Source organism: Panulirus ornatus, chromosome 12 (assembly GCF_036320965.1).
Source record: "Panulirus ornatus isolate Po-2019 chromosome 12, ASM3632096v1, whole genome shotgun sequence".
NCBI lineage: Eukaryota > Metazoa > Arthropoda > Malacostraca > Decapoda > Palinuridae > Panulirus > Panulirus ornatus.
Genome location: NC_092235.1, coordinates 62,442,584 through 62,467,583, shown reverse-complemented (window position 1 = coordinate 62,467,583; position 25,000 = coordinate 62,442,584). Strand labels below are relative to the sequence as shown.

Below are 25,000 nucleotides of genomic sequence, written 5' to 3'. Positions count from 1 at the left end.
CATATACACTCTCGTTATGCGAATAAGAGTTCGTTCTAAGCTCCATCTAGAAGAGTCTATTATTCTAGTCTTGTTAAACAAATTTATAATTTATCTATAATTCATTTTATTCCGTTGTCATAGAATGGACAGCGTGGTCGAAGTAAAGTCTCCCTCTTTCGTGGATATTATTATTCTTTTACGAAGAAATGAGTTCGTAAACACTCCGTTGAAAATGTCCTTAACCATCTGGACGAATCACAACACGGGAGACATTACCAAAACGGCCCTATTTTTTTTTTTTTCATCTTATTTTCTTGTGACATTGACGGAAATGGAGGATAGATACATAAGTCATTACGCCAGTCACCCTTGTCTATCAAGAAAGTTTCACGTGTGTGTGTGTATATACGAGAGACAGGCCAACTTTGTAGGACCCAACGCATGAAAATTCTAAAATTATGAAGAACGCGTCGTGTGGGTCATCCGCTGTCAAGGGTAATTAATGTCTGAGAGGGGGGGAGACACTGTGTCGTCTGTGGGCCGAAAGAAACCGACAACTCCTAGGCAGGGCGAGAGAGGAATGAAATCTGACAGCCACTGAAGTCCTGGCTGACTGCACGGCTGTCACTGATCCTATGGACACCCAGGCGGGTGGGTAGCACCGGCGAGAGAGAGAGAGAGAGAGAGAGAGAGAGAGAGAGAGAGAGAGAGAGAGAGAGAGAGAGAGAGAGAGAGAGAGAGAGAGTGTACGAATTCGCGTTGAGAGGAACACGCCAAAGAATGTGACGTACCGGCGGGCGTTGAGACTCAGCCACCAGAATCAGACTGGACACAACACACGACATCTTTCCCTCCTCCTCCTCCCTCCCTCTCCCTCCCCCCAACTGGGAGGAGGAGGAGGAGGAGGAGGAGGAGGAGGAGGAGGTGAGTCGTGGTCCCTCCGCCCGACACGCGCCCCCTCATTATACTCGACGATGCTTCGCCGAGGTTAAAACGTTGCTGCGTAAGAATGCAATGACCCCTGAGTTCGATCCCCGGCCGCACACAAGCTGTTATGGCCACCGTTGGCCTGGGTGGGTACAAAAACCGCCCCGGATACTTACAAGCAGTCAAGAAATAATCAACTGACCTCCCGTGCTCTACTGACGAACGGGGCCGAAAAAACCTTACTTACCTCCCTCTCTGAATGGGCTGACACATATTCCTCTCGCTTCAAGCCTTCTGGTCTTCGTCACCGGGCGGAGACGAGGCGGACCAAAAAGACCTTCGCTCTGGCTTCGACCAAAAGACCTTCGCTCTGGCTTCGACCATAAGACCTTCGCTCTGGCTTCGACCAAAAGACCTTCGCTCTGGCTTCGACCAAAAGACCTTCGCTCTGACTTCGACCAAAAGACCTTCGCTCTGGCTTCACGGTAATTAGTTGGGACCAAGAGACCCGTTTGACGGATGATGACGACCCCCCGACCGAGCAACGCTTCGGAGTCTCGGGCCCGCTCACGACCACAGCTCTCTCAGTATTCGCCTACCGCCTCCCCACAATCACGCCTCACCAGAGCTCATAGAATCTCTGAGGAACGGAGGAGTTTTAAGAGCATACAGTTGGTAAGCTGGTTGGTGGAGTGGTATTGAACAACTGCCCGAAATTATCAGCACTGAACCAAATCCATCTTCGCGCCGCGACCGTGAGCCGAAACGGCTTCGGATGTGAGTCGCGGGTTCGGAGATGTGTCATGAACCGCCGCCGAATCATTGCCAGAGAACAACACTACAACCATCTTAGCCTCGCCTGCCTGGCTCTGCCCAGCGTTTCTCGATCTATCACATCTCAAGCGGAGCTTTACCCCCACTCAACTCACTCAGTGTACACGCTGTGCATTCACTCGTTGCCGGGCAACCTACAAACTCCATGGCTCTCCTTAACGCGCGAACTAGTCGTCCTGCTCCTCCTCCTCCTCTCTGGACGAAGCTTCTTCTTTGACTCGTTATTCGCTCCGGAGGAACGGTCTTCCGACTATAGAATTTCTATATAAAAAAAAGTATCCCGAGGTACAGCAGGTCCTTCGGTGGCTTGAGCCTCTTCAAGTTAATACTTCAAACTAATTTGAGACTCTTCCTCATACACTTGAGCACACACTCTCCCCTTCCCTTGAGACTCTCAGGTATTCTTGTACTTGAAGCGTATGTAGTTCAAGGAGTAACTAAAACAAGGCCTGTGATCAGGTTCATACCACCCAACAGCTGAATATTAACGGTCCTCAGAAAATATTCCAAAATTATATATATATATATATATATATATATATATATATATATATATATATATATATATATATATATATATATATATATGCTCAGCCTTCCTTATTGCAGGCGCCCTTCACCTGCATGAAATTTATCATTATAAAAGTTACTGTTTAAAAAAGTAGAATCTACCGTTTTCTACCACCTTTCTAGCTCGGGATTGGACCACTAATTATCAACACGCCAAGCACTATTATAGGCGGTTAGAACAAGCGGGGATAACAGTTAACACCATCAGTGCCACAGTTAACGAGGAAGCTTATCATTGGAGAATTAACGGTCAACACAGACTCAAGCTTTGTACTTAAGCTCTGCACGGCACGTCTATATCACCGTAAAATTAAGACCTACCCCCCTGAAGAAAAAGGGAAAAGCTTCCAGCTTACGTGCACTGTAAGCTGACTCACAGTCAACCCCAGTCGTTCATCCTCTCCTTTGGACACGACGGATCTATAAGCACCTGACGTACGTACACACGAGGCTGGCAATCCTCCCCTCCTGTATCATCACTTGCTATCATCAGGAACAGAAGAAGACAAAGCCAAGCGAGGAGTTTTTACTCCCCCGACGCTCACCTTGCTACGGCAGGAAATGGCGAGCAGGTATTAAGCAAAAAAAAAAAGGACCCGTTTAAGACGGAACCTCTCTCTCTCTCTGTCAGTCGACGGAATGCAATACACACACACACACAATGGACGACCCACCCTCAGCACTGAGGCGATGTATTGACGATACGAGCCCATTAGGGGCAGTTAACATATACGTAATAGCTCTTCGGGCGTAAGTTGGAGGCGTCTCAATTGCGGGATCAACCATCGATTAATCTGATGAGGGCGATCGTGCAGTACTCAGATGACTGGAGAATATTCATCCAGCTTTAATGGTTCTGTCAGGACGAAGGGAGCTTATCAGAGCCCCATCGTGTGATACTCAACAGCCCTTCGGTCGACGAGGGATTAGGACCAGAATCGCCTTATGAAATGCAACAATTGCGTGTCAGAGGTGGCTCGCCTCATGTGGGGAATCGTAAAATTCACAACCCTATGTCTTCAAGATCCTGGAGGGTGAACGAGGTGTCCTGGACGCAAAATGAAGGTCTTGCCAGCTCTTCAGAGAACATTCCATACAAATGGAAGTGGATGAAAGAAGTCTTGAATTCTCAAGAACAGAGAAGGGGGCCAAGTGAGGATTTTCCCTCCTTGGCTCAGTCCTCTGTTCTTAATGCTACCTCGCTAACCCGTGAAATGGCGAATAGTATATATATATATATATATATATATATATATATATATATATATATATATATATATATATATAAAACACAAAGAGTAGGTACAACAGAGTATTAAGTGATCCTTGTGTCTGAAGTCTATCCTGAGGTAATAAAACGTTTCCCTTTTTCTCTCACTCTTTTTCCCTGGACTCGCTTGTCTCTCGTCCCAGTCGTCGGCTGAAGCATTAACTACCACTTTATTATTCTCGGTCATTACCCGTCTGTCTAAATGGGGATGGGGGGGGTGGGGTGGATCCATACATACCCTCGTGTTGTGTGCAATGACCTATTTGGAATGACCTATTTATGCAGTAAGGGAGAGAAAGAGAGAGTTCTACATAAGTCCCCCCCCCCCCCCCCCCCCCCCATCATCTCTTGACCTTTCATCACACAACACTCTCCGTTTTGTGTCGACGGAAAGAAAATGATATACTTAGCGTTCTCCAGTGAACTGCTGATCTATTTATGTAAATATACTTCTCTTTTTTTTTTTTCCTGTAGAACATGATGAAGTGCTCGTGTCGTATGCCGTTTTCTACAGAGTTAATTCAGCAGAGCTTCCCCACCAGGAGACAAAATAACTGAATTTATGCTGATTTCCCCTCTATGAAATTTGCCAGTGTTGTCAGACTAACATATGAAACAACGCACACACACACACACACACACACACACACACACACACTCTCAACCTGTCCGTAAAACACTTCTTGGTAAGATGGTCGCAAGTGGAATGGCTGGACGTTGGTTCGAACCCCGTATGAAAATCGATTACTAACACACGGTTTGCTAGTCTTGCTGAATATGAATCTGATATATATATATATATATATATATATATATATATATATATATATATATATATATATATATCTTTCTTTTCTTTTAAACTATTCGCCATTTCCCGCGTTAGCGAGGTAGCGTTAGGAACAGAGGACTGGGCCTTTTTTGGAATATCCTCACCTGGCCCCCTCTGTTCCTTCTTTTGGAAAAAAAAAAAAAAAGAGAGGGGAGGATTTCCAGCCCCCCGCTCCCTCCCCTTTTAGTCGCCTTCTACGACACGCAGGGAATACGTGAGAAGTATTCTTAATCCCCTATCCCCAGGGATAATATATATATATATATATATATATATATATATATATATATATATACATATATATATATATATACATACTTAGAAAAGCAAATGGATTTGTATGTAGCATTTATGGATCTGGAGAAGGCATATGATAGAGTTGATAGAGATGCTCTGTGGAAGGTATTAAGAATATATGGTGTGGGAGGCAAGTTGTTAGAAGCAGTGAAAAGTTTTTATCGAGGATGTAAGGCATGTGTACGTGTAGGAAGAGAGGAAAGTGATTGGTTCTCAGTGAATGTAGGTTTGCGGCAGGGGTGTGTGATGTCTCCATGGTTGTTTAATTTGTTTATGGATGGGGTTGTAAGGGAGGTAAATGCAAGAGTCCTGGAAAGAGGGGCAAGTATGAAGTCTGTTGGGGATGAGAGAGCTTGGGAAGTGAGTCAGTTATTGTTCGCTGATGATACAGCGCTGGTGGCTGATTCATGTGAGAAACTGCAGAAGCTGGTGACTGAGTTTGGTAAAGTGTGTGGAAGAAGAAAGTTGAGAGTAAATGTGAATAAGAGCAAGGTTATTAGGTACAGTAGGGGTGAGGGTCAAGTCAATTGGGAGGTGAGTTTGAATGGAGAAAAACTGGAGGAAGTGAAGTGTTTTAGATATCTGGGAGTGGATCTGTCAGCGGATGGAACCATGGAAGCGGAAGTGGATCATAGGGTGGGGGAGGGGGCGAAAATTTTGGGAGCCTTGAAAAATGTGTGGAAGTCGAGAACATTATCTCGGAAAGCAAAAATGGGTATGTTTGAGGGAATAGTGGTTCCAACAATGTTGTATGGTTGCGAGGCGTGGGCTATGGATAGAGATGTGCGCAGGAGGATGGATGTGCTGGAAATGAGATGTTTGAGGACAATGTGTGGTGTGAGGTGGTTTGATCGAGTAAGTAACGTAAGGGTAAGAGAGATGTGTGGAAATAAAAAGAGCGTGGTTGAGAGAGCAGAAGAGGGTGTTTTGAAATGGTTTGGGCACATGGAGAGAATGAGTGAGGAGAGATTGACCAAGAGGATATATGTGTCGGAGGTGGAGGGAACGAGGAGAAGAGGGAGACCAAATTGGAGGTGGAAAGATGGAGTGAAAAAGATTTTGTGTGATCGGGGCCTGAACATGCAGGAGGGTGAAAGGAGGGCAAGAAATAGAGTGAATTGGAGTCATGTGGTATACAGGGGTTGACGTGCTGTCAGTGGATTGAATCAGGGCATGTGAAGCGTCTGGGGTAAATCATGGAAAGCTGTGTAGGTATGTATATTTGCGTGTGTGGACGTGTGTATGTACATGTGTATGGGGGGGGGGGGTTGGGCCATTTCTTTCGTCTGTTTCCTTGCGCTACCTCGCAAACGCGGGAGACGGCGACAGAGTATAAAAAAAAAATATATATATATATATATATATATATATATATATATATATATATATATATATATATATATATATATAAACGATAAGAATGAAAAAGGCACTAATCCTCTTGATTAGTTAAGTGATTAATGATTACATTTAATGTAATGAAATCTTATTTCAGTTGTGGCATTAATTACAAATATATCAACGCGATGAAGTTCTCTGAAAGAACACACGTGTGTGTGTGTGTGTGTGTGTGTGTGTAAGCAGACACACACACACATACAGCAGTTCAAGCCTCCAGCATAAGGTACCCGGGCCATCTATAATTGGTTTACTTAAGGTTAAATGCCATGGCGAGACTTGTGGTTGGGGAGAGCAATCACATAGCGATCTAATCAACAGTCGCGGAACTGCGCTACACATAAAACAGCGCGACGGGAAAATCGATGGCGGAAGTAGCGTCAGTCGCGAAGTAAATATGTGTATATGTAGGTGTGTGTCTGTGTGTGTGTGTGTGCGCGCGCGCTTCGCGGAAAATTACCCAAGGCGAGACGGGGCGATGCGCGCGCGACACGCGGCTAGGCTAGGCGTTCCCTGCTAGGCTAAGGCGGTTCCCCCATTAAATGTGTGAGATCTGAGCCCATGCTTCCCCATTAATGTTTGGAGGAGCAGCGTTTATGCATCCTCCAGCCTTGTTACGAAGGCATAAAACAAGCAAATTGCCAGGGGGGGGATAATTGTCCGATGAATTATTGAGTGTACATAAAATCTGTTTTGCATGTCGTATAAACACGGAGGGTTACGTCTGACTGGCACGCAAACCTATGGAAATGTTTTTATATAAAAGAGGGTACTTTATCTATCTATCTATCTATCTATCTATCTATATATATATATATATATATATATATATATATATATATATATATATATATATATATATATATTCTTTTTTTTCACACTATTCGCCATTTTCCCCGTTAGCGAGGTAGCGTTAAGAACAGAGGACTGAGCCTTTGAGGGAATATCCTCACTTGGCCCCCTTCTCTGTTCCTTCTTTTGGAAAATTAAAAACGAGAGGGGAGGATTTCCAGCCCCTATGAGTCCACGGGGAAAATGAAACACGATAACTTCCCAAGTGCACTTTCGTGTAATAATCACATCATCAGGGGAGACACACGAGAGAAATATAACAGTCAGTTGATATACATCGAAGAGACGAAGCTAGGACGCCATTTGATCACATGTTTACCAAATGGCGTCCTAGCTTCGTCTCTTCGATGTGTATCAGCTGGCTGGTTTATTTCTCTCTTGTGTCTCCCCTGATGATGTGATCATTACACGAAAGTGCACTTGGGAACTTATCGTGTTTCATTTTCCCCGTGGACTCATAGGAATATCTTGATCACGCGCAAAATTGTGATCCTTCCCAATATATATATATATATATATATATATATATATATATATATATATATATATATATATATATATATATATATATATACTGATCGACGGAGTCTATTTCAATTCAATTTCGATGCATGTTGGCCTTCTCTCCTCAGCTGAAAGTTCAATATATTCAACGGAGCTGGATGCCACTGAGCATCGCAACAGTATTGAAACAGTTTTCTATCTGTATGGGTTTTATGTTCAAGCTTTTGAATTCTTTTCCTCTATCCCGCGGATATATATATATATATATATATATATATATATATATATATATATATATATATATATATATATATATATATATATGCAGAACCTCCTGTGCGCTATATTCAGGAGGAGGGACAGGATGGACTCCTTAGGAGCGCGTTCGTTGAACGACGTTGAAACAGCCCCGTTGAAGAACGACCCCTCTCTCTCTCTCTCTCTCTCTCTCTCTCTCTCTCTCTCTCTCTCTCTCTCTCTCTCTCTCTCTCTCTCTCTCTTCTCGGTATAACCTCTATACACACCGGACACTCTCTGTCACCACCAAACCACCTTTGACGTAACACCACAAAAACCAACTGAAATACAGACATGCACTCGGGCAGACTGAAGCACAACACACACCACCCCCCCACCTTATGAAAAAAGGGGGGACGGGGGGGGCGGTTAGTTCCCAGATGTATTAATACATATCTCGCCTGATGACTTCCGCATACAGCATCTATAAACAGTTACACATCCATGCCTCCTGCTGCTGCTCTCTGTGGTGGCGGATGGGGAGGTGGGGGGCGGCCTGGCCCACCGCCCCCCGGAGTGAGTGAGTCGTCCCGTCTCCCTTTAAACCAATATATGTTTTGTTTATGTAACACACACCCCCCCCCTAGCCAGCCAGCCAGCCAGAATGTGCACCGGAGGCAGCAGGCGTCAAACTACGCGTTTTACATCAACCAAACGAGCGATGTATATGTCGTAGAGCACCGACGAACACCGCGCTGGGGGAGAGGGGAGTAAAATACAGTGACTCTTCAAGTACAGAAGACAATCGTAGAGTCTGTATCATATATCTATTACCTTTACCAACCAACAGTTCAAGAGCGGAAGCATGTAAGAGCCCCGTTTTCTGTTCGACGTAATGGCTGCGTTTATTAAAGAGGAGCGTTTATATACCTCGTTTTCTTTGCCGTCGTGGATTTTGGCCTGTTTGGTTATTTGCGGTGCGCTGTGATTTTCCTCCTGCCGCTGGTATGTCCAATGTAGATGGGACTAGGCGGACTATCTGTTGTCACAGAGTCGACGGGCCCTAAGCTCACAGCCTTGCGGGGAGGAGGTTGTGGGTTCTTTTCTCCATCGCACAACACAAGAGACGACTCTTGCGTTTTCTTTCATTGCTAATATGTGACTGTGGGCAGTTGGCGATATAAATGTTGAGAGAGTTTTTTGCGGTCGGAATGCCTTCGTTTTTCTCTTTGAAATTAATCCATGACGCTCAGTTGCACCAATAACTCTCTCTCTCTCTCTCTCTCTCTCTCTCTCTCTCTCTCTCTCTCTCTCTCATTACCCACGCCCGAGTATCGGGTTGCGCAGTGAGCCACCATACTGTGGCTGTCCAGTTTCCCTCCACTGTCCCGAGCAGCTGTCTTTCTGCCACACCCAACGGGTTGGCTGCTGGCTTCGAAGTCCACAAACGTGCAGTCATCCCACCTCACACATTTATACTCGAAAAATCCACAATTCACAAGTTTTCATCATCCAGTGTGTGACTGGTTTTAAGGTTCTGGGTCAGTTATTCGTTATATGATCAGTTATTGTGATGTAAGTTATTGGTTATGTGATAAATTATTAGTAATGTAGTTCTTCGTTGTGATTGGTCATTGGTTCTGTGAAGTTAGTTGTTGGTTATGTGATAAGTCATTGGTTATATGAGCAGTTATTCGTTTTGTGATCAGTTATTCGTTATGTGATCAGTTATTCGTTGTGATCGATTATTCGTTAGGATCAGTTAATAATCTTTATGTGAAGTCATTCGTTGTGTGATTAATTATCAGTTATGTGATAGGCTATTCGTTGTGATAAGTTATTCGTTATGTTCGTTATGTAATCAGTTATTCGTTATATGATCAGATATTCGTCATGTGATCAGCTATTCGTTCTGTGATCATCTATTCGTTATGTAATAATTCATTCGTTATGTGATCAGATATTCGTTATGCCATAAGTTATTCGTTATGTGATCAGCCATTGGGCATGTACGGAAGTGAAGAGAAAACAGAACGTGTGCACCTACTGACATAAGCCAACCTTTGGTTACCTACCAGACTCACTGTGAGAAACGAGTATTGGTAGGCAGCACCTAGCCAAACCTAACCTAACCTAACCAAACCTAACCTAATCTACCAAACCTAACCTAAGCTAACCTAACCTTGCTCTTTCCTTCATTTTGTCTACTTCTTTCCTTACTTTCTCCACACTGCTACTGTGCCTTTCCTCATCGTGTTTTTTCTCCATCAAATTCTGGAAGGAATGCGCAATGTGCGCCTTTAAGTTGAGTAAAACATGGATGTCACTATATCATTCGCAATCTGTATTAGGATTTAATTTGTTATAATCACCTGATGATAATAGCTTTGTTGAAACATTATTAGAAGAATGTTCCTTTTCATCCCTACTTTGTCTATATATATATATATATATATATATATATATATATATATATATATATATATATATATATACATTTATCCTCAGACTCAGTTCCCCCAACTCTGTCTGAGGATGTAATAAACAAAAGTACTCACTGTTCTTATTTTCTCTTTCCAATGGTGATTGTGCACATAGCTCTTCACGGTGAAGTGAAGGATCTGCATATATATATATATATATATATATATATATATATATATATATATATATATATATATATATATATATATGCTTATATATATATATATATATATATATATATATATATATATATATATATATATATATATATATATATATATATATATATATATAAGCATCGATAGCCAATGCATTCAAAAATTTTAAGGTAACATGAAATCCTACATAATCTGCTGAAAAATTAAAAAAAAAAAAAAAGCATGTACAAAGCAAAGACTTCACGAACGACGAATTTACGATCCATTCCACCCTGAGATGGGAATCGAGACCTCGGTAGAAGCGAAGCCGCTTCTGAACCCAACGGAAGCAAATCCACGAGTCGCAACCTCGCCTGGAGTGACCACACTGTCTTACAGTTACGAATACACGACTCGCTACAACCCCCCAGCAGGCACGAGCACCGTCCATGATGTAACTCTGCAAACAAACCCCTCCTCACACCACCCAACCCACCACCATGTTGATGGAATTCTCACAAATGCACCAGCGAAAGAAAACGAGCTTTTAGGGGAATCAATATGTTAACATCCGCGCGGCACAAGGCCTCGTGACCATCCCGGGTTTCATACAGTCTTTCTTCCTTAAGTGCCAGGCTCCATAAGGGCTCTTTTTGAGTGCGAGATCTTCCGGGGGGTTGCGGCCCTGTTGAAGCTCATTGTTTCCTTCATAACAGCCGGGCTTCTTCACGTTTTCATTTAGATAATTCTTCGTCGTTTTCTTTTGTTGAATATATCCAATTTTTTTTTTTTCTGTTGACACATAACGAGGTGCTTTTCATTTGTGACTTAATGATTAATGTAGATGAAAAAATATATGCTATGGATGATTTATGAAACGAAATGTAAGCAATATATATATATATATATATATATATATATATATATATATATATATATATATATATATATATATATATACATATATATATATATATATATATATATATATATATATATATATATATATATTTATTTGTAAGTGGGTGGGTTGGGCCATTCTTTCGTTTCTTTCCTTGCGCTACCTCGCTAACGCGGGAGACAGCGACAAAGTATGATAACTATATATATATATATATATATATATATATATATATATATATATATATATATATATATATATATATATGAATAAGTGTGTGTGTATGTGTGTGTGTGTGTGTGTGTGTGTGTGTGTGTGTGTGTGTGTGTATTATCCCTGGGGATAGGGGAGAATGAATACTTCCCACGTATTCCCTGCCTGTACAAAGCAACTAAAAGGGAAGGAGGGGGGGGGGGTGATTATCCTACCCCCAGTTTTTACTTTTCCAAAGGTAGGAGCAGAGAAGGGGGCCAAGTGAGGATTTTCCCTCTAAGGCTCAGTCTGTTCTTGACGCTACCTCGCTAATGCGGGAAATGGCGAAAATGTATGAAACACTATATATCTTTAGCTATCTATCTATCTGTCTATCTATCTATATGATATATATATATATATATATATATATATATATATATATATATATATATATATATATATATATATATATATATATATTCTCGTAATTAAGATCAGTATATGGTAGTGTCCAAGCTATCTGATTAGTCATTTACAAGTTAACTTTGACAGCCTCAACAACCCTACCAGTCGAAGGTCTATATAAACCTACACAAGCAAGCGTCAGTCAGCTGGTGTCGCCCGCGTTAACTGTTGTGTGTGTGTCTCTCTCCCACAGGGTGAAGCAGGAGCCTGGGTCCCCAGGGTGTGGCAGCCAGCCACCTACTCCGGGCCCGGCGTTGGACGACTCCGAACTCCACAATTCATCCTGTTCGCCAGCCTCACTCCAGGGTAAGTACTGCTGTTGTCTCCGGCGTGTTGATCCGTAATGCACTTGCGTCTTCTAGTGTAAGTGACACGTCTCGTCGACTCGCTTGTCTTATAGCGCGAGGTGGGAAAAAGGTCGATTGGTTTTTTTTTAAGTGATGTAGTTGGGGTTGAGTGATGATGAGATGGATGGATGATTAATGTTGCCGTTTAAATTATTTGTCTTTACTGCTTTTCTGGACACTTTTTCGGGTTCTCCTTCATGCTCTGGTTGACATGTTAATGCAATATATTTACTTCGAAATGTAAGTAGTCCAGTTTTAGGCCCCTTTTTTTTCCTGTGAAATAATGACAGTACTGGCGCTAATACTGGTGGAAGTTTCATGCCCCTGGGTTTGGTGATAATGTAAGGTGGCCCCCAATCCCTAGTTTTAAGTGCTTTTCTGACTACGTCATTTAGGTTTAATAAGATGTTTCGGGTCCCGTTTCACAGGTGAGACTTTGATTCTAGTTCTCCACAAACGCGTTGGGCTCTACTTTTCAGCAGCACGTCGGTTCTGAATTTTGATGCTGGTTTTAGCTCTTGTTAAAGTTCATGTGTTAGTCTGTCTTTCTCTTTATCGATGCGGTGTTTGGCATCAGTTCAAGTGTATGTTTTTGTCAAACGTCTGCCTCTGGTATGGGCGCTTCGTCGAACGTAGCTGCATCTTAACCTTCTCACATATTTATATATATATATATATATATATATATATATATATATATATATATATATATATATATATATATATATATATATATATATATATACTAGTTTAAGTGTATTTGGTTCGTTCCTCAACTGAGGGGAGGGGAGGTTAAGCCTTTTAATCCAGCAATGCTGCATCTTTCTTTGCTCTTCTCAAACCACTCCAGGCCAGGTATAACACACGCACGTATTCATGGGTTGAATGTTACATTTCCCCTGATGTAGCAAACCAGGAAGCGCTGGCTGATCTAGTTTGATGATAATGATTCCCCCCTGAGGTAAGTGGCCCCGCGCTCTCACACACTGACGATAATTCTGTGATGGAGCTCATTGCTGTATGCTGTTGAGGACTGGAACACGAAATTCAGGCTTGATTTAAGAGGCATTCTAAGGTCATCTGGTCTCAACGATACGAGGCTGCGAAAAAAGAAAACGTAACCTTTTGAATAAAACGGACTTCGTTTTCTGTACATTCATCTACAGAGAAACGATTTTCTTTTTTTTTTCCCCCTACGTGACTGAGGCGGATTCTGGCTTATTGACCCAACCAGAAGTCGATGGCAGTTCGTTCCACTGGAGGAACATCCAAAAAAAAAAAAAAAAAAGCCTCTCGTTCCACAATCGAAAAACAGTTTGTTGTGGCGTGAAGGCAAGTGGTTCCATCTGGTGGTTATCGACTGAATGATCCTAAACCAGGCCTCCGTACCGCGAAATACCATCGTGAAATTCTTAAGTTTGTGGTTTGAAAGGTTATTTTGAAGCTCTCTCTGCTGCTGCTGCTGGTAGTGTACATCACACAGCTATCCTCCACGGGGCTTGCTCATCACACTCTGAAGTATAGCCTTCAGCTTCGAACGACCGAAGTGTGTGTATGGAAAAGATTAGTTATGTATATTGTTAGATCTATCACATATTGTTAGATATATTGTATGTTGTTAGATCTATTGTATGTTGTTAGGTCTATTGTATGTTGTTAGGTCTATTGTATGTTGTTAGGTCTATCGTATGTTGTAAGATCCATTGTATGTTTGTTTGGATCTATTGGCGACCGACTGCCTATTGGTCATGAAGCGAGATGTCGTTGTACCCAAGTTAAATATTCATGATTACATTTCCATCAAACACCCCTCCCCCCGTCCCCTCTACCATTCTTGATCACCATTTCCCGGGTCAGCGAGGTAGCGCCTGGTACGGTACGATTAATACTTGGGTGGTTTGGTTAATTCGTGCTTTAGGCCATTTAAACCTAAAGTACTATCACATAATCTCCAAATGAAGAGACTTCAATTCCATTTTCAGAGGCGCAAATGAATCCTTAGAACGCACACGTTCACTCCAGAGATGGCTCATATAATAATAGTGTAAAAAATATTATAAAAAAAAAAGACATTTCAAATACCTATATTCTGATACTTGCTTTTATGCTGGAAACATTTATGGAATGCCGAGACCGCACATGTTTACTTCAAAAATGTCCCGTATAATAATAGTATACAAAAATAATAGTATCAAAAAAAAAAAGACATTTCAAATACTTATATTCTGATACTTGCTATTATGCTGGTAACATTTATGGTCGATATATATCCCATCAAAGGAACGGTTCAGGTCGAGACCCCAGATTGCATACGGGCCATATACGTCCTATCTAGAATGATATAAACCATTTTATCATCCGTGACGGGATGAGATTTTTCCAACGCATACATCTATATTTTCTATTTACACAAATGATACGACCGCAGTATTCCTTGGATTTTTATTTTCTTTTTTTTTTTTTGGTAATTAGTCAAATTTGATGATACTTCGTGATAAGCTTTGACATCAATAAATTACGCCCCTGTATTTTCTAAAACCTTTATTACATATCCATTTCAAGTGAAATCTTTTTTGGCTGCTTTAACACATGTACATCCCTTGGCCGATGCGATCATTCTGATAGGTGTTGATGTAATTATTATGTAGCGTCTTTACACAGTCAAAAATCAAAGAGGATTGCAGGCCTAACGACCTTACTTACAGGTCGCTGGTCGTTAAACCCAACAAATCATTCTGATACCACTGCTACTAATACTACCACTACTTCGTAGTCAACTTTGAGAACTTCACTGGAACCCGGGGTAACAGTGAGCAGTTACTTAGGGTCATTCGACAGTTTGCCTCGGTCAGGACTGGGGTATACTTGGCTGTTTTATAACCTATCGATCTGGTAGGTGTGGCATTAGTTAGTTTCGGTCTGGCACAGGGTACGTTCCAATTCTCTGGAGTAGATTACAATTAAGGTCGCTTTGCGTTTTCTGTTAGTGAACGAAGGCACGTGACATACGTTATCCTCTCATAATCTAGAAGAATACTTTCGTCTGGAATGACACATACACACACACACACACACAGTCTTCAACAACTGCTTGACCGCGACTTATTCCGCGAGGAATGGGACACATTCTCCTGTGTTCGTACACCAAACACAGTCCGCGTATCAAATAAGCCTTGAACTTACACCTTCTGAAATCCCATTTCGACGCCACGGCTTCTTTATTCAGTTTCCTCCCTAACGCGACGGCACGGTATGCAGACGAGTGTAAGCAACTTAGCGTCATCGGTTAGACTCCCATCCATATACACCTGTCTGAGGGATGTGTTCACCACTGCCCATGTAACGGGTGTGGAGACTCACTTTTAACAATTATAAACTTATTATTTGTGTTGACACTTTTTTAACACTTATAAACTTATGATTTGTGTTGACTCATAACATTTGTGTTCTCATATTTAATGGATTATAGCTGTCAGTTTTTGACGTTTGATCAAAATGAGTCCATTGTCTATAGCGTTTTCTATTTAGGTGGGACAAATGTAAAAGGATAGGAGGGGGGGGGGGGGGGATTTCATTAGTAGTGCTTACAGGTAGAAAATGGGGATTAAGTTACGGTCAAAGTAATATTTTCTATTGACAGTCGTAATGCAATTAACACGTAGCTGTTCGCTGGGGATGATGTGTTTATAGATATTATACGGTCGTTAGATTATAACTGTTTACCTTTAGCAAACAAAATTGGATTACAATCAGTGATTCATTCAGGAATCCATGACACTGCGTAGCGAGTGAAAAGAGAATTTTGTTCTCGCTGAAAAAAAACAAAAAATTAAAAGAGTAAATCTCGTAAAAGAGATGACATTTTCAATCATATGAAGCGAACACTAATTCATTATCTTTTAAATTTTTCACTGTAATTGTGGTTTAATATCTTTCTTAACCGTGTTCCATATTTACGCATTCATTCAAAGAATATGATTATTGTAAAGATCTTTCAACTTCGTACAATATGTGGAAGAAAATTATACTCTCAAGTTTCCATGTAGAGTATTAAAAATTTTATGAGTTGTTTATCATGGTAATGAGAAAGTTATTTTTAGTGTGCAGGAAATAGCAGATCAATCGGGCCTCAGCAACAATAAATCATTTACAGGTCTCAAGGATAAACTATAGTAAATTAAGTTAGAGGATATAATATAGTAAATTACGTTATAGGATAAACTGCAGTAAATTAAGTTATAGGATAAACTATAGTAAATTAAGTTAGAGGATAAACTATAGTAAATCAATTAGAGGATAAACTATAGTAAATCAAGTTAGAGGTTAAACTATAATAGATTACGTTAGAGGATAAACTATAATAAATTACGTTACAGGATAAACTATAATAAATTACGTTAGAGGATAACCTATACTATATTAAGTTATAGGATAAACTATAGTAAATTAAGTAATAGGATAAACTTTAGTAAATTAAGTTAGAGGATAAACTATAGTAAATTAAGTTATAGGATAAACTATAGTAAATCAAGTTAGTGACTCTGGACCAGTTTGTCCTCTCGATGGCCTCTGGTAATATTATATTTGACGTGCATGGGACTCTTACTTAGAAGACGATTGCTGTAAAACCCAGCAATATGCTTGAATTGTCCCCAATGAATGATCACTAAGGCAACTAATCATGGACAAGAAACTGTAAAAAGTTACATATTACAGCGAACTGAAAGATATTGAAAGCCGCCATGGTTACCTGTCATTCACAGTGTGAATAAATTCTAAATTATTTATAAAAATCGTTCCCAATAGACAAATCAGGTTTGCTGATGAATTAATGGCAGGTCTCATATAGAGAACAACACTCAAATCACACAGCGTCAGTAATACGTTCAATGGCTTTGACAGCCATAATGAGTGAAGAAAGATTGACAAAGGGGATATATGTGTCAGAGGTGGAGGGAACGAGGAGAAGTGGGAGACCAAATTGGAGGTGGAAGGATGGAGTGAATAAGATCTTGAGTGATCGGGGCCTGAACATGCAGGAGGGTGAAAGGCGTGCAAGGAATAGAGTGAACTTGAACGATGTGGTATACCGGAGTCGACGTGCTGTCAGTGGATTGAACCAGGGAATGTGAAGAGTCTGGGGTAAACCATGGAAAGTTTTGTGGGTCCTGGATGTGGAAAGGGATCTGTGGTTTCGGTGCATTACACATGACAGCTACCTCGCGCGCGCGCGGGGATAGTGGGGTGCCATTTCGTGTGTGGCGGGGTGGCGACGGTAATGGATGAAGGCAGCAAGTATGAATACGTACATGTGTAGATATGTAAATGTCTGTGTATGTATATGTATGTATACGTTGAAGTGTATAGGTATGTATATGAGCGTGTGTGGGCGTTTATGTATATACATGTGTATGAGGGTGGGTTGGGCCATTCTTTCGTCTGTTTCCTTGCGCTATCCCGCTAACACGGGAGACAGCCACTAAGTATAATAAACAAATAAAGAATAGATATATAGATATAAATATATATATACATATATACTTTCTGTACAAAATCTAACGTAGTAACATATATATTTCAGATGGCTGTCACGTACTATCATATGCAGTATTCCACCATTCATTACCATTACTCTTGGATACAGTAAGCGTGTACGAAGTCAAAAAATCATCTATCACACCAAGTGTGAAAAAAAAAAAACTATTGTGGCAATAAACTTGACGTTAACGGTGGCAGTCCTAAAGCTTTCTGATCAGTCAACTAACCACAGAGTATGTTCGCTCAAGACGGGAGATCATGACCATTAACTGATAACCATTTGAAACATGAATTCCGCGAAATATATGCATATCTTTCAACTCATACGACGCGGAACGACGTTTTCTTTTCGTGTTAAGAGGCATCGTCGCCAGTCGAAAACTAAACCATTTTCTATTCTTTTTTTTTTCTTTTCTTACGACCTGTTAATGAGCGTTCGCTTGAATAGGATAATGACTGTATCGGCCTTCCTGTCTTTCCACGAGTTTTGTACGACTGGCTGGACAAACGCCCCTCCTCCAGATCCATTGAGAAATCTAAACTGAAGATGAATCGGAAAAAAGGTAAGTGTAGACATCTGACCTTGAAAAGCCTTGATTCTGCTACCGTTCGATCTTCACACACACACACACACACACACACACACACACACACACACACACACACACACACATTAGTGAAGATATAATACACATGTTCACAGCTAAAACATGAGAAACAACACGAACGTAAAAACTCTCTCCCTCAGCAACACACACACACACACACACACACACACACACACACACACACATTAGTGAAGATATAATACACATGTTCACAGCTAAAACATGAGAAACAACACGAACGTAAAAACTCTCTCCCTCAGCACACACACACACACACACACACACACACACACACACACACACACACACACACACACACAGTAACCACATTCAAACTTATAAGTAGCGAGTTAGTCGTATAATAGCCCTCGCCAGATAGAGCACTGCACGCAGGCTATTCTTGGCCTAAAAGAACGAAAAAAAAGAGAAAAAAAAAAAAGAGAATGAAATCCTCTGCCGTGGTGGGATGACAAGGCTACACTCTCAATATAAGCCATTGTATTTTGCTCAAATCACGAGAGAATGAATTTGATTTCCCGTGTTGTTACTTCTGCGACTTAGCAAACACAGCTGCAATCATCTTTCCTCAGGAATGAGTAAAAGGAGCTCAGATAAAAGAAAACGGAAGAAGGAAATTAACCGTGGACAACAGTAAAAATACGAGAATTGGGCAATAAAAGGCTAGTTTACTCCAAGTTCGTACCATGGCATTTGTTCTTGATGGCTCCACGTCCTTCGTAAAACACCGGAATACAAACTCATTTCACTTTTCTTTCGCTTCTAAACTTATCTTTATCTATATTTGTACTTTTAAGAGACGTCTTGCGAAACTTGAACTCTTTACCGTGACTGCTGCTTGGGGAGGTGATAACCGCATTAACAGAGACATGGAAAAAGAACACAAAACAGTGACTGTGTTACTGACGATTCTACCACGGCCTCGAATCATTTATTTCTTTCTCTTTTCTTTAGTGGACTTCAGCCTGTTTAATGAACTACATGTTTTCCCCCCGTGACTGCGCGAAGTGAATGTGTAAGGCAAAGAATAGGGCTTCAGTCAGTCAGTCAGTCAATCAAGGTCTCACTCACGTCTGAATGAAACGGTCGCGTTCCTCTCGAAACTTTGAAGAGAGCTCCAGATCGAAGCTTCGTCAATGGTTCGGTTCGCAATTCGGGATATATATATAGGTCATAGGTTTCTCCTCAATTGGTGACTCAACCTTACGTGTTATGCTGTGTGCTAAAGGCCTGAGTGAAAATCGGATGAAAAACGCGAAAATGGAAGTTTAAGATCTAGTGACTTAGAATGGGAGGGTTCATTTGAGGGATCCGCGTGGTCCTGGTAGAAGATTCAATTGTTTCACACAATAGTTCACTCTGAAGATTCAGTTGTTTTACACAATGGTTCATACTGAAGATTCAGTTGTTTCACACAATGGTTCATACCGAAGACTCGCATCTCTGCGTTGAGGATTGAAAGGGAAGGTGCTCAGGATGAGGGTTTAGAGACGTTAGTTTTAAGCGTCAGATTACAAGATGAAAAATGGCCATCAGCCCACCTTTGACGTCTGGTCTGGCCCAACTGTCTCACACGAAGTCATCATCATCATCATCATCATCATCTGTTCAACACAAGTCTCAATTTATCCTTAAGGTGATTCAGGTCAACGTCAGGTTTTGACAACCTAACTACTTACGGTGTTTAAGATAATTTCCGGGCCGAACATACCACCACTGCATAAACATTGCTCTTTTCTCACTCTTTGCAACGTCAACTATCATCACCATCCAACGTGATCTACAATATTCAGTCAACCGGTTCATCATCTAAAGTAACGAACTGAAACTACTTGACAATCGTTTTGGTGGATAAATGCGAGATGTACATTGAAGAAAATGGCATCTTTAAAGACAAATTTACACGTACGCAGGAAAAAAAAAAAAGTGTTTATTCACACGTGAAATGCTTTCTGATATGGGAAAAGTCAAATGTCAAAGTGAGCTGTGTAAACACTCTGTCAACATTCAACGCCACTCGGTTATGGGAGAACATTTTATTGTCTTTTTCCACATACATAAACAATAATCATTCTTGTAATGTGAGAGTTTTGATAGAAAAAAAAAAATTCAGATTACAATAAGCCAAAACCTTTTTTTCTATACTGCCTTAGAAAAAAAAAAAAAAGAAAAAAAAGGCCAGCAACATAAACATTTAAGCTGTTCAAGGGAAGAAAACTCATAGAAAATGTAGTTAATACAGCGTTAACTACGATACATTTGAAATATTAAATGAATCGGGAACTAATGGTATGGAGACGACCCTAAACAGTTTCAAACTATCGTATAACCCCGGTCATTGATCATTCTGTGAGTAACTACTCGAACTTTATAGTTAACCTTTATGTAACATCCCTACCAGACAGAGTAAGTTAATTCGAAATGTGGAGCTGCATAAATAAAGCAAAGCCTTGACGGTACACTGTACTTTGCCGTACGTTGGAGAGTCGGGTTTAATGATCATTATCTGCTGATGGCTGCTCTTCAATCCAGTGACATACATACATACATACATACGGATTTCACTGATTCAAATGTCATGTGACATTTTAGTAAGCTTTTTTTTTTTTGGAGTCAGGAAGGTGATGGGAAAACAGATGGATGGTTGGCTGGCTGGTTCGTTCGGTCGTTCGCTGGTCGTTTGGGCTTTTAACCCTATCAACTACCAGGGGTCATCATTAAGGACGTCCAAGTTATCAACGAACCACTGAAAAATAACACTTTTTTTTTCCCAGGTGTCAAGGCTATGTCGATGGCCACAAGTCAGGAAGGTGATGGGAAAACAGATGGATGGTTGGCTGGCTGGTTCGTTCGTTCGTTGGTCGTTGTTTGGGCTTTTAAGCCTATCAACTACCAGGGGTCATCATTAAGGACGTCTAAGCTATGAACAACCGACTGAAAAATACTTTTTTTCCAGGTGTCCAGGCTATGTCGATGGCCACAAGTCAGGAAGGTGATGGGAAAACAGATGATGGTTGGCTGGACTGAAAAATAACACTTTTTTTTCCCCAGTTGTCAAGGACATGTCGATGGCCACATGTACTGTCGCTCTGCGTCTGGTCCTTGTGGGTACGAGAACTTGGAACATTCTAACCACGTGCAAGATATTCTCTGCATAAACTGTTACGCAGTTTCTTCTTGTAAAAAGCAATGCAATTTATGCCTTGCATGGCTTTTTAAAAAAAAGCAAGGCTTGTATATCTGCAGTAGGAATATCTATTCCAACAGAATTATCACAAAAGCCTTAAAAAAAATATCAAAGAAATAAGGGAAAATATGACTTAATTGATTTTAAGACGAAGCGTTTTTCATCGCGTTACAAGCCAAATCTCCACGTAATGCAGCCCGGTAACACTGCAGTCACACGCTGGACGCCCTGTGCCAGTAATGGCACACCCGAGCACACACACACACACACACACACACACACACACACTCGATCTATTCCAGCATTACCAACCGCGAGCAAAACACACACACACAATCCAACCTGTGCCACTTGGCACACCCAGAGAACGAGATGTCACTGAGAATAAGCCAGAAAGCGCCAAGCTTCTTTTGTCTCAGCGAACACGAACAATACCACTTCAATATATCTTTTTTTATTTCATTGGTGTAATTACTATCATTACGTTATGAGTGATACTATCATTATCATCATTGCGTTACTACTACTGCAATCACAACTATGTATGTTAGTAGTATTACGTTACTACTACTGCAATCACATCTATATGTTAGTAGTATTACGTCACTACTACTGCAATCACAAGTATGTATGTTAGTAGTATTACGTTACTACTACTGCAATCACAACTATGTATGTTAGTAGTATTACGTTACTACTACTGCAATCACAGGTATGTATGTTAGTAGTATTACGTCACTACTACTGCAATCACAACTATGTATGTTAGTAGTATTACGTTACTACTACTGCAATCACATCTATATGTTAGTAGTATTACGTTACTACTACTGCAATCACAAGTATGTATGTTAGTAGTATTACGTTACTACTACCGCAATCACAAGTATGTATGTTAGTAGTATTACGTTACTACTACTGCAATCACAGGTATGTATGTTAGTAGTATTACGTTACTACTACTGCAATCACATCTATATGTTAGTAGTATTACGTTACTACTACTGCAATCACAAGTATGTATGTTAGTAGTATTACGTTACTACTACTGCAATCACAAGTATGTATGTTAGTAGTATTACGTTACTACTACTGCAATCACATCTATATGTTAGTAGTATTACGTTACTACTACTGCAATCACAACTATGTATGTTAGTAGTATTACGTTACTACTACTGCAATCACAAGTATGTATGTTAGTAGTATTACGTCACTACTACTGCAATCACAACTATGTATGTTGGTAGTACTGGCGAGATGATCGCGTTGTTATCGATACTGTTAAAGTCATCGCCTTCGTCGTCAATCAAGGCTCGAAATTTGGCATAAATTCCCTCAATAAACAAGTGAAATGTGTAGACAAATCGTCATGAATGCGTGAGACGAGCACATCGCTCGTAATTTAGTGAAATGCAATACATCACAATTATCGAGTATTAAAAAAAAAAAAAAAAAAAAAAACCCAGCCGTTGTAAAGTCTTGGAAATTTAGTATTTCTCTTTCATTTACATAATTAATTTGATGTCGGCTTTAGCTTTTGACACGGAAAATGGGAATGATGTATATATATGCTATTCATAGGAAGATGGCCAACTCCTTCGCTATTTAATACCTGGCATAGTGCTACCATTTATTTATCTATCTATCTATCTTTCTATCTATCTATCTATATATTATTATTATTATTATTATTATCATTATTTTGCTTTGTCGCTGTCTCCCGCGTTTGCGAGGTAGCGCAAGGAAACAGACGAAAGAAATGGCCCAACCCACCCCATACACATGTATATACATACATATCTATCTATATATATATATATATATATATATATATATATATATATATATATATATATATATATATATATATTGGGGAAACTGCAATTAATTTTCTCGTTACTTATATGAGGTGAATTTTTCTACAGCTTTCGCTAGATTAATACAAATCACTGAAATCATTGTTTGGAAACGCTGTAGTATTTACTGGTGCATTAAAATGTATTAAAACCATCGGTAGATCGACTGTTGTCAGGCACGCGTTGTTGGTAAGGTTTTTTTTGGAGGGGTGGTGTGGGTGGGGTGTTGGCAGTTGGCTGAGTGTGTGATATCGTAAAATCGTTGTCTCGTGGGTTAGGTACTGGTAGTCTTTCAGAATGATGGTGTGGGGGGAAAAGGACTGTATGGGTCTCGAGATGGCGGTTAACTGTTGTTAATGGGATGGTTGAAGGCCTCGTCATGTGACGAATACCACTGGCCTCCTGTGTTGCAGATATAAGCTGGTACTGAAGATAATGGTTGTAAGCTTCGAGTATTGTGGTAATTGTAGGCAAGATGTAGAAGACGTTATATGTGTGTGTGTGTGTGTGTGTGTGTGTGTGTGTGTGTGTGTGTGTGTGTGTGCATGTGTGTGTGTGTGTGTGTGTGTGTGTGTGTGTGTGTGTGTGTGTGTGTGCGTGTGTGTGTGCATGTGTGTGTGTGTGTGTGTGTGTGTGTGTGTGTGTGTGTGTGTGTGTGTGTGTGTGTGTGCATGTGTGTGTGTGTGTGTGTGTGTGTGTGTGTGTGTGTGTGTGTGTGTGTGTGTGTGTGTGTGTTTGTGTGTGTGTCAAGGGCCTGGTAATGTTGTCAGACCCGTACTCACGGTGGGTAATCAAGTGTTGGAAGCTTGAGCTTTCGTTGTTGGCAGGCTACCACTATCGACATGTTGTTAATGCTTATGGGATGGCACTGACGGACTCGGCTTCGTAGTGATAGTACGTTGGTGGTGTCAGAGGGTGGGGCGGCGTGGTGGCATAGGCTGATGGTGTTGGAATGGGCCGTGGTGCTCTTGGCCCTAGGAGGTGCTGGACGGTTGGCAGTGTTGGAAGCATAAGAGCCGCCGTTGGCGAAGCTGTTGGTGCGGGCGAGCAAATGGGGTGGTTGGCAGACCGTCGATTCTGGCTGGGCGTTAAGCACTGCCGAGCTAATGATGTTGGCAGGCTGACGGTGTCACGCAAGCCGGAGATGTTGTGAGACGTGTGATGTTGGCAGGGCTTGCGGCGTCGACCGTTTTGACAACTAGACGGGCAGGTGTTCGGGGGGGGGAAAAAAAAAATATAAAATAGTGTGTGGTGCTGTGAGGCGGGAGATGATGACAGGCGCCATGCTAGTGGCAGGCACGAGGGATTGGCAAAGCAAGCTACCACCACCGTCAGGCAGGTGTTGGTAAGGTGGATCTCGTTGTCAGACTGGTGGTGGTAGTGGTGTGGGGGGGGGGGGGGGGGCGGCACCAGGATGATGGTGGTGGTAAACTGGTGATCGGCGAGGACAGTGGGATTGCTGACGTGGTGGTGTTGGTGTTGGTGTTGGCTTTGAGAAGACGAAAGGGGGTTCGTGTGACGGACAGAAAGTGGTCGTAGACAGGACCGTCGCGCTGGT

At 41.1% G+C, this 25,000-nt stretch overlaps 1 protein-coding gene across 1 annotated transcript in view; it reads left to right on the top strand.

The window, feature by feature from the left end:
- The window catches only part of LOC139752121 (ecdysone-induced protein 78C-like), a 363,134-nt gene that overhangs the window by 178,421 nt on the left and 159,713 nt on the right, over positions 1-25,000 (top strand). The window contains exon 3 of the mRNA XM_071668038.1: positions 12,079-12,191. Within this exon, the coding sequence (XP_071524139.1) occupies positions 12,079-12,191 (113 nt within the window). The remainder of the gene's footprint in view (positions 1-12,078; positions 12,192-25,000) is intronic.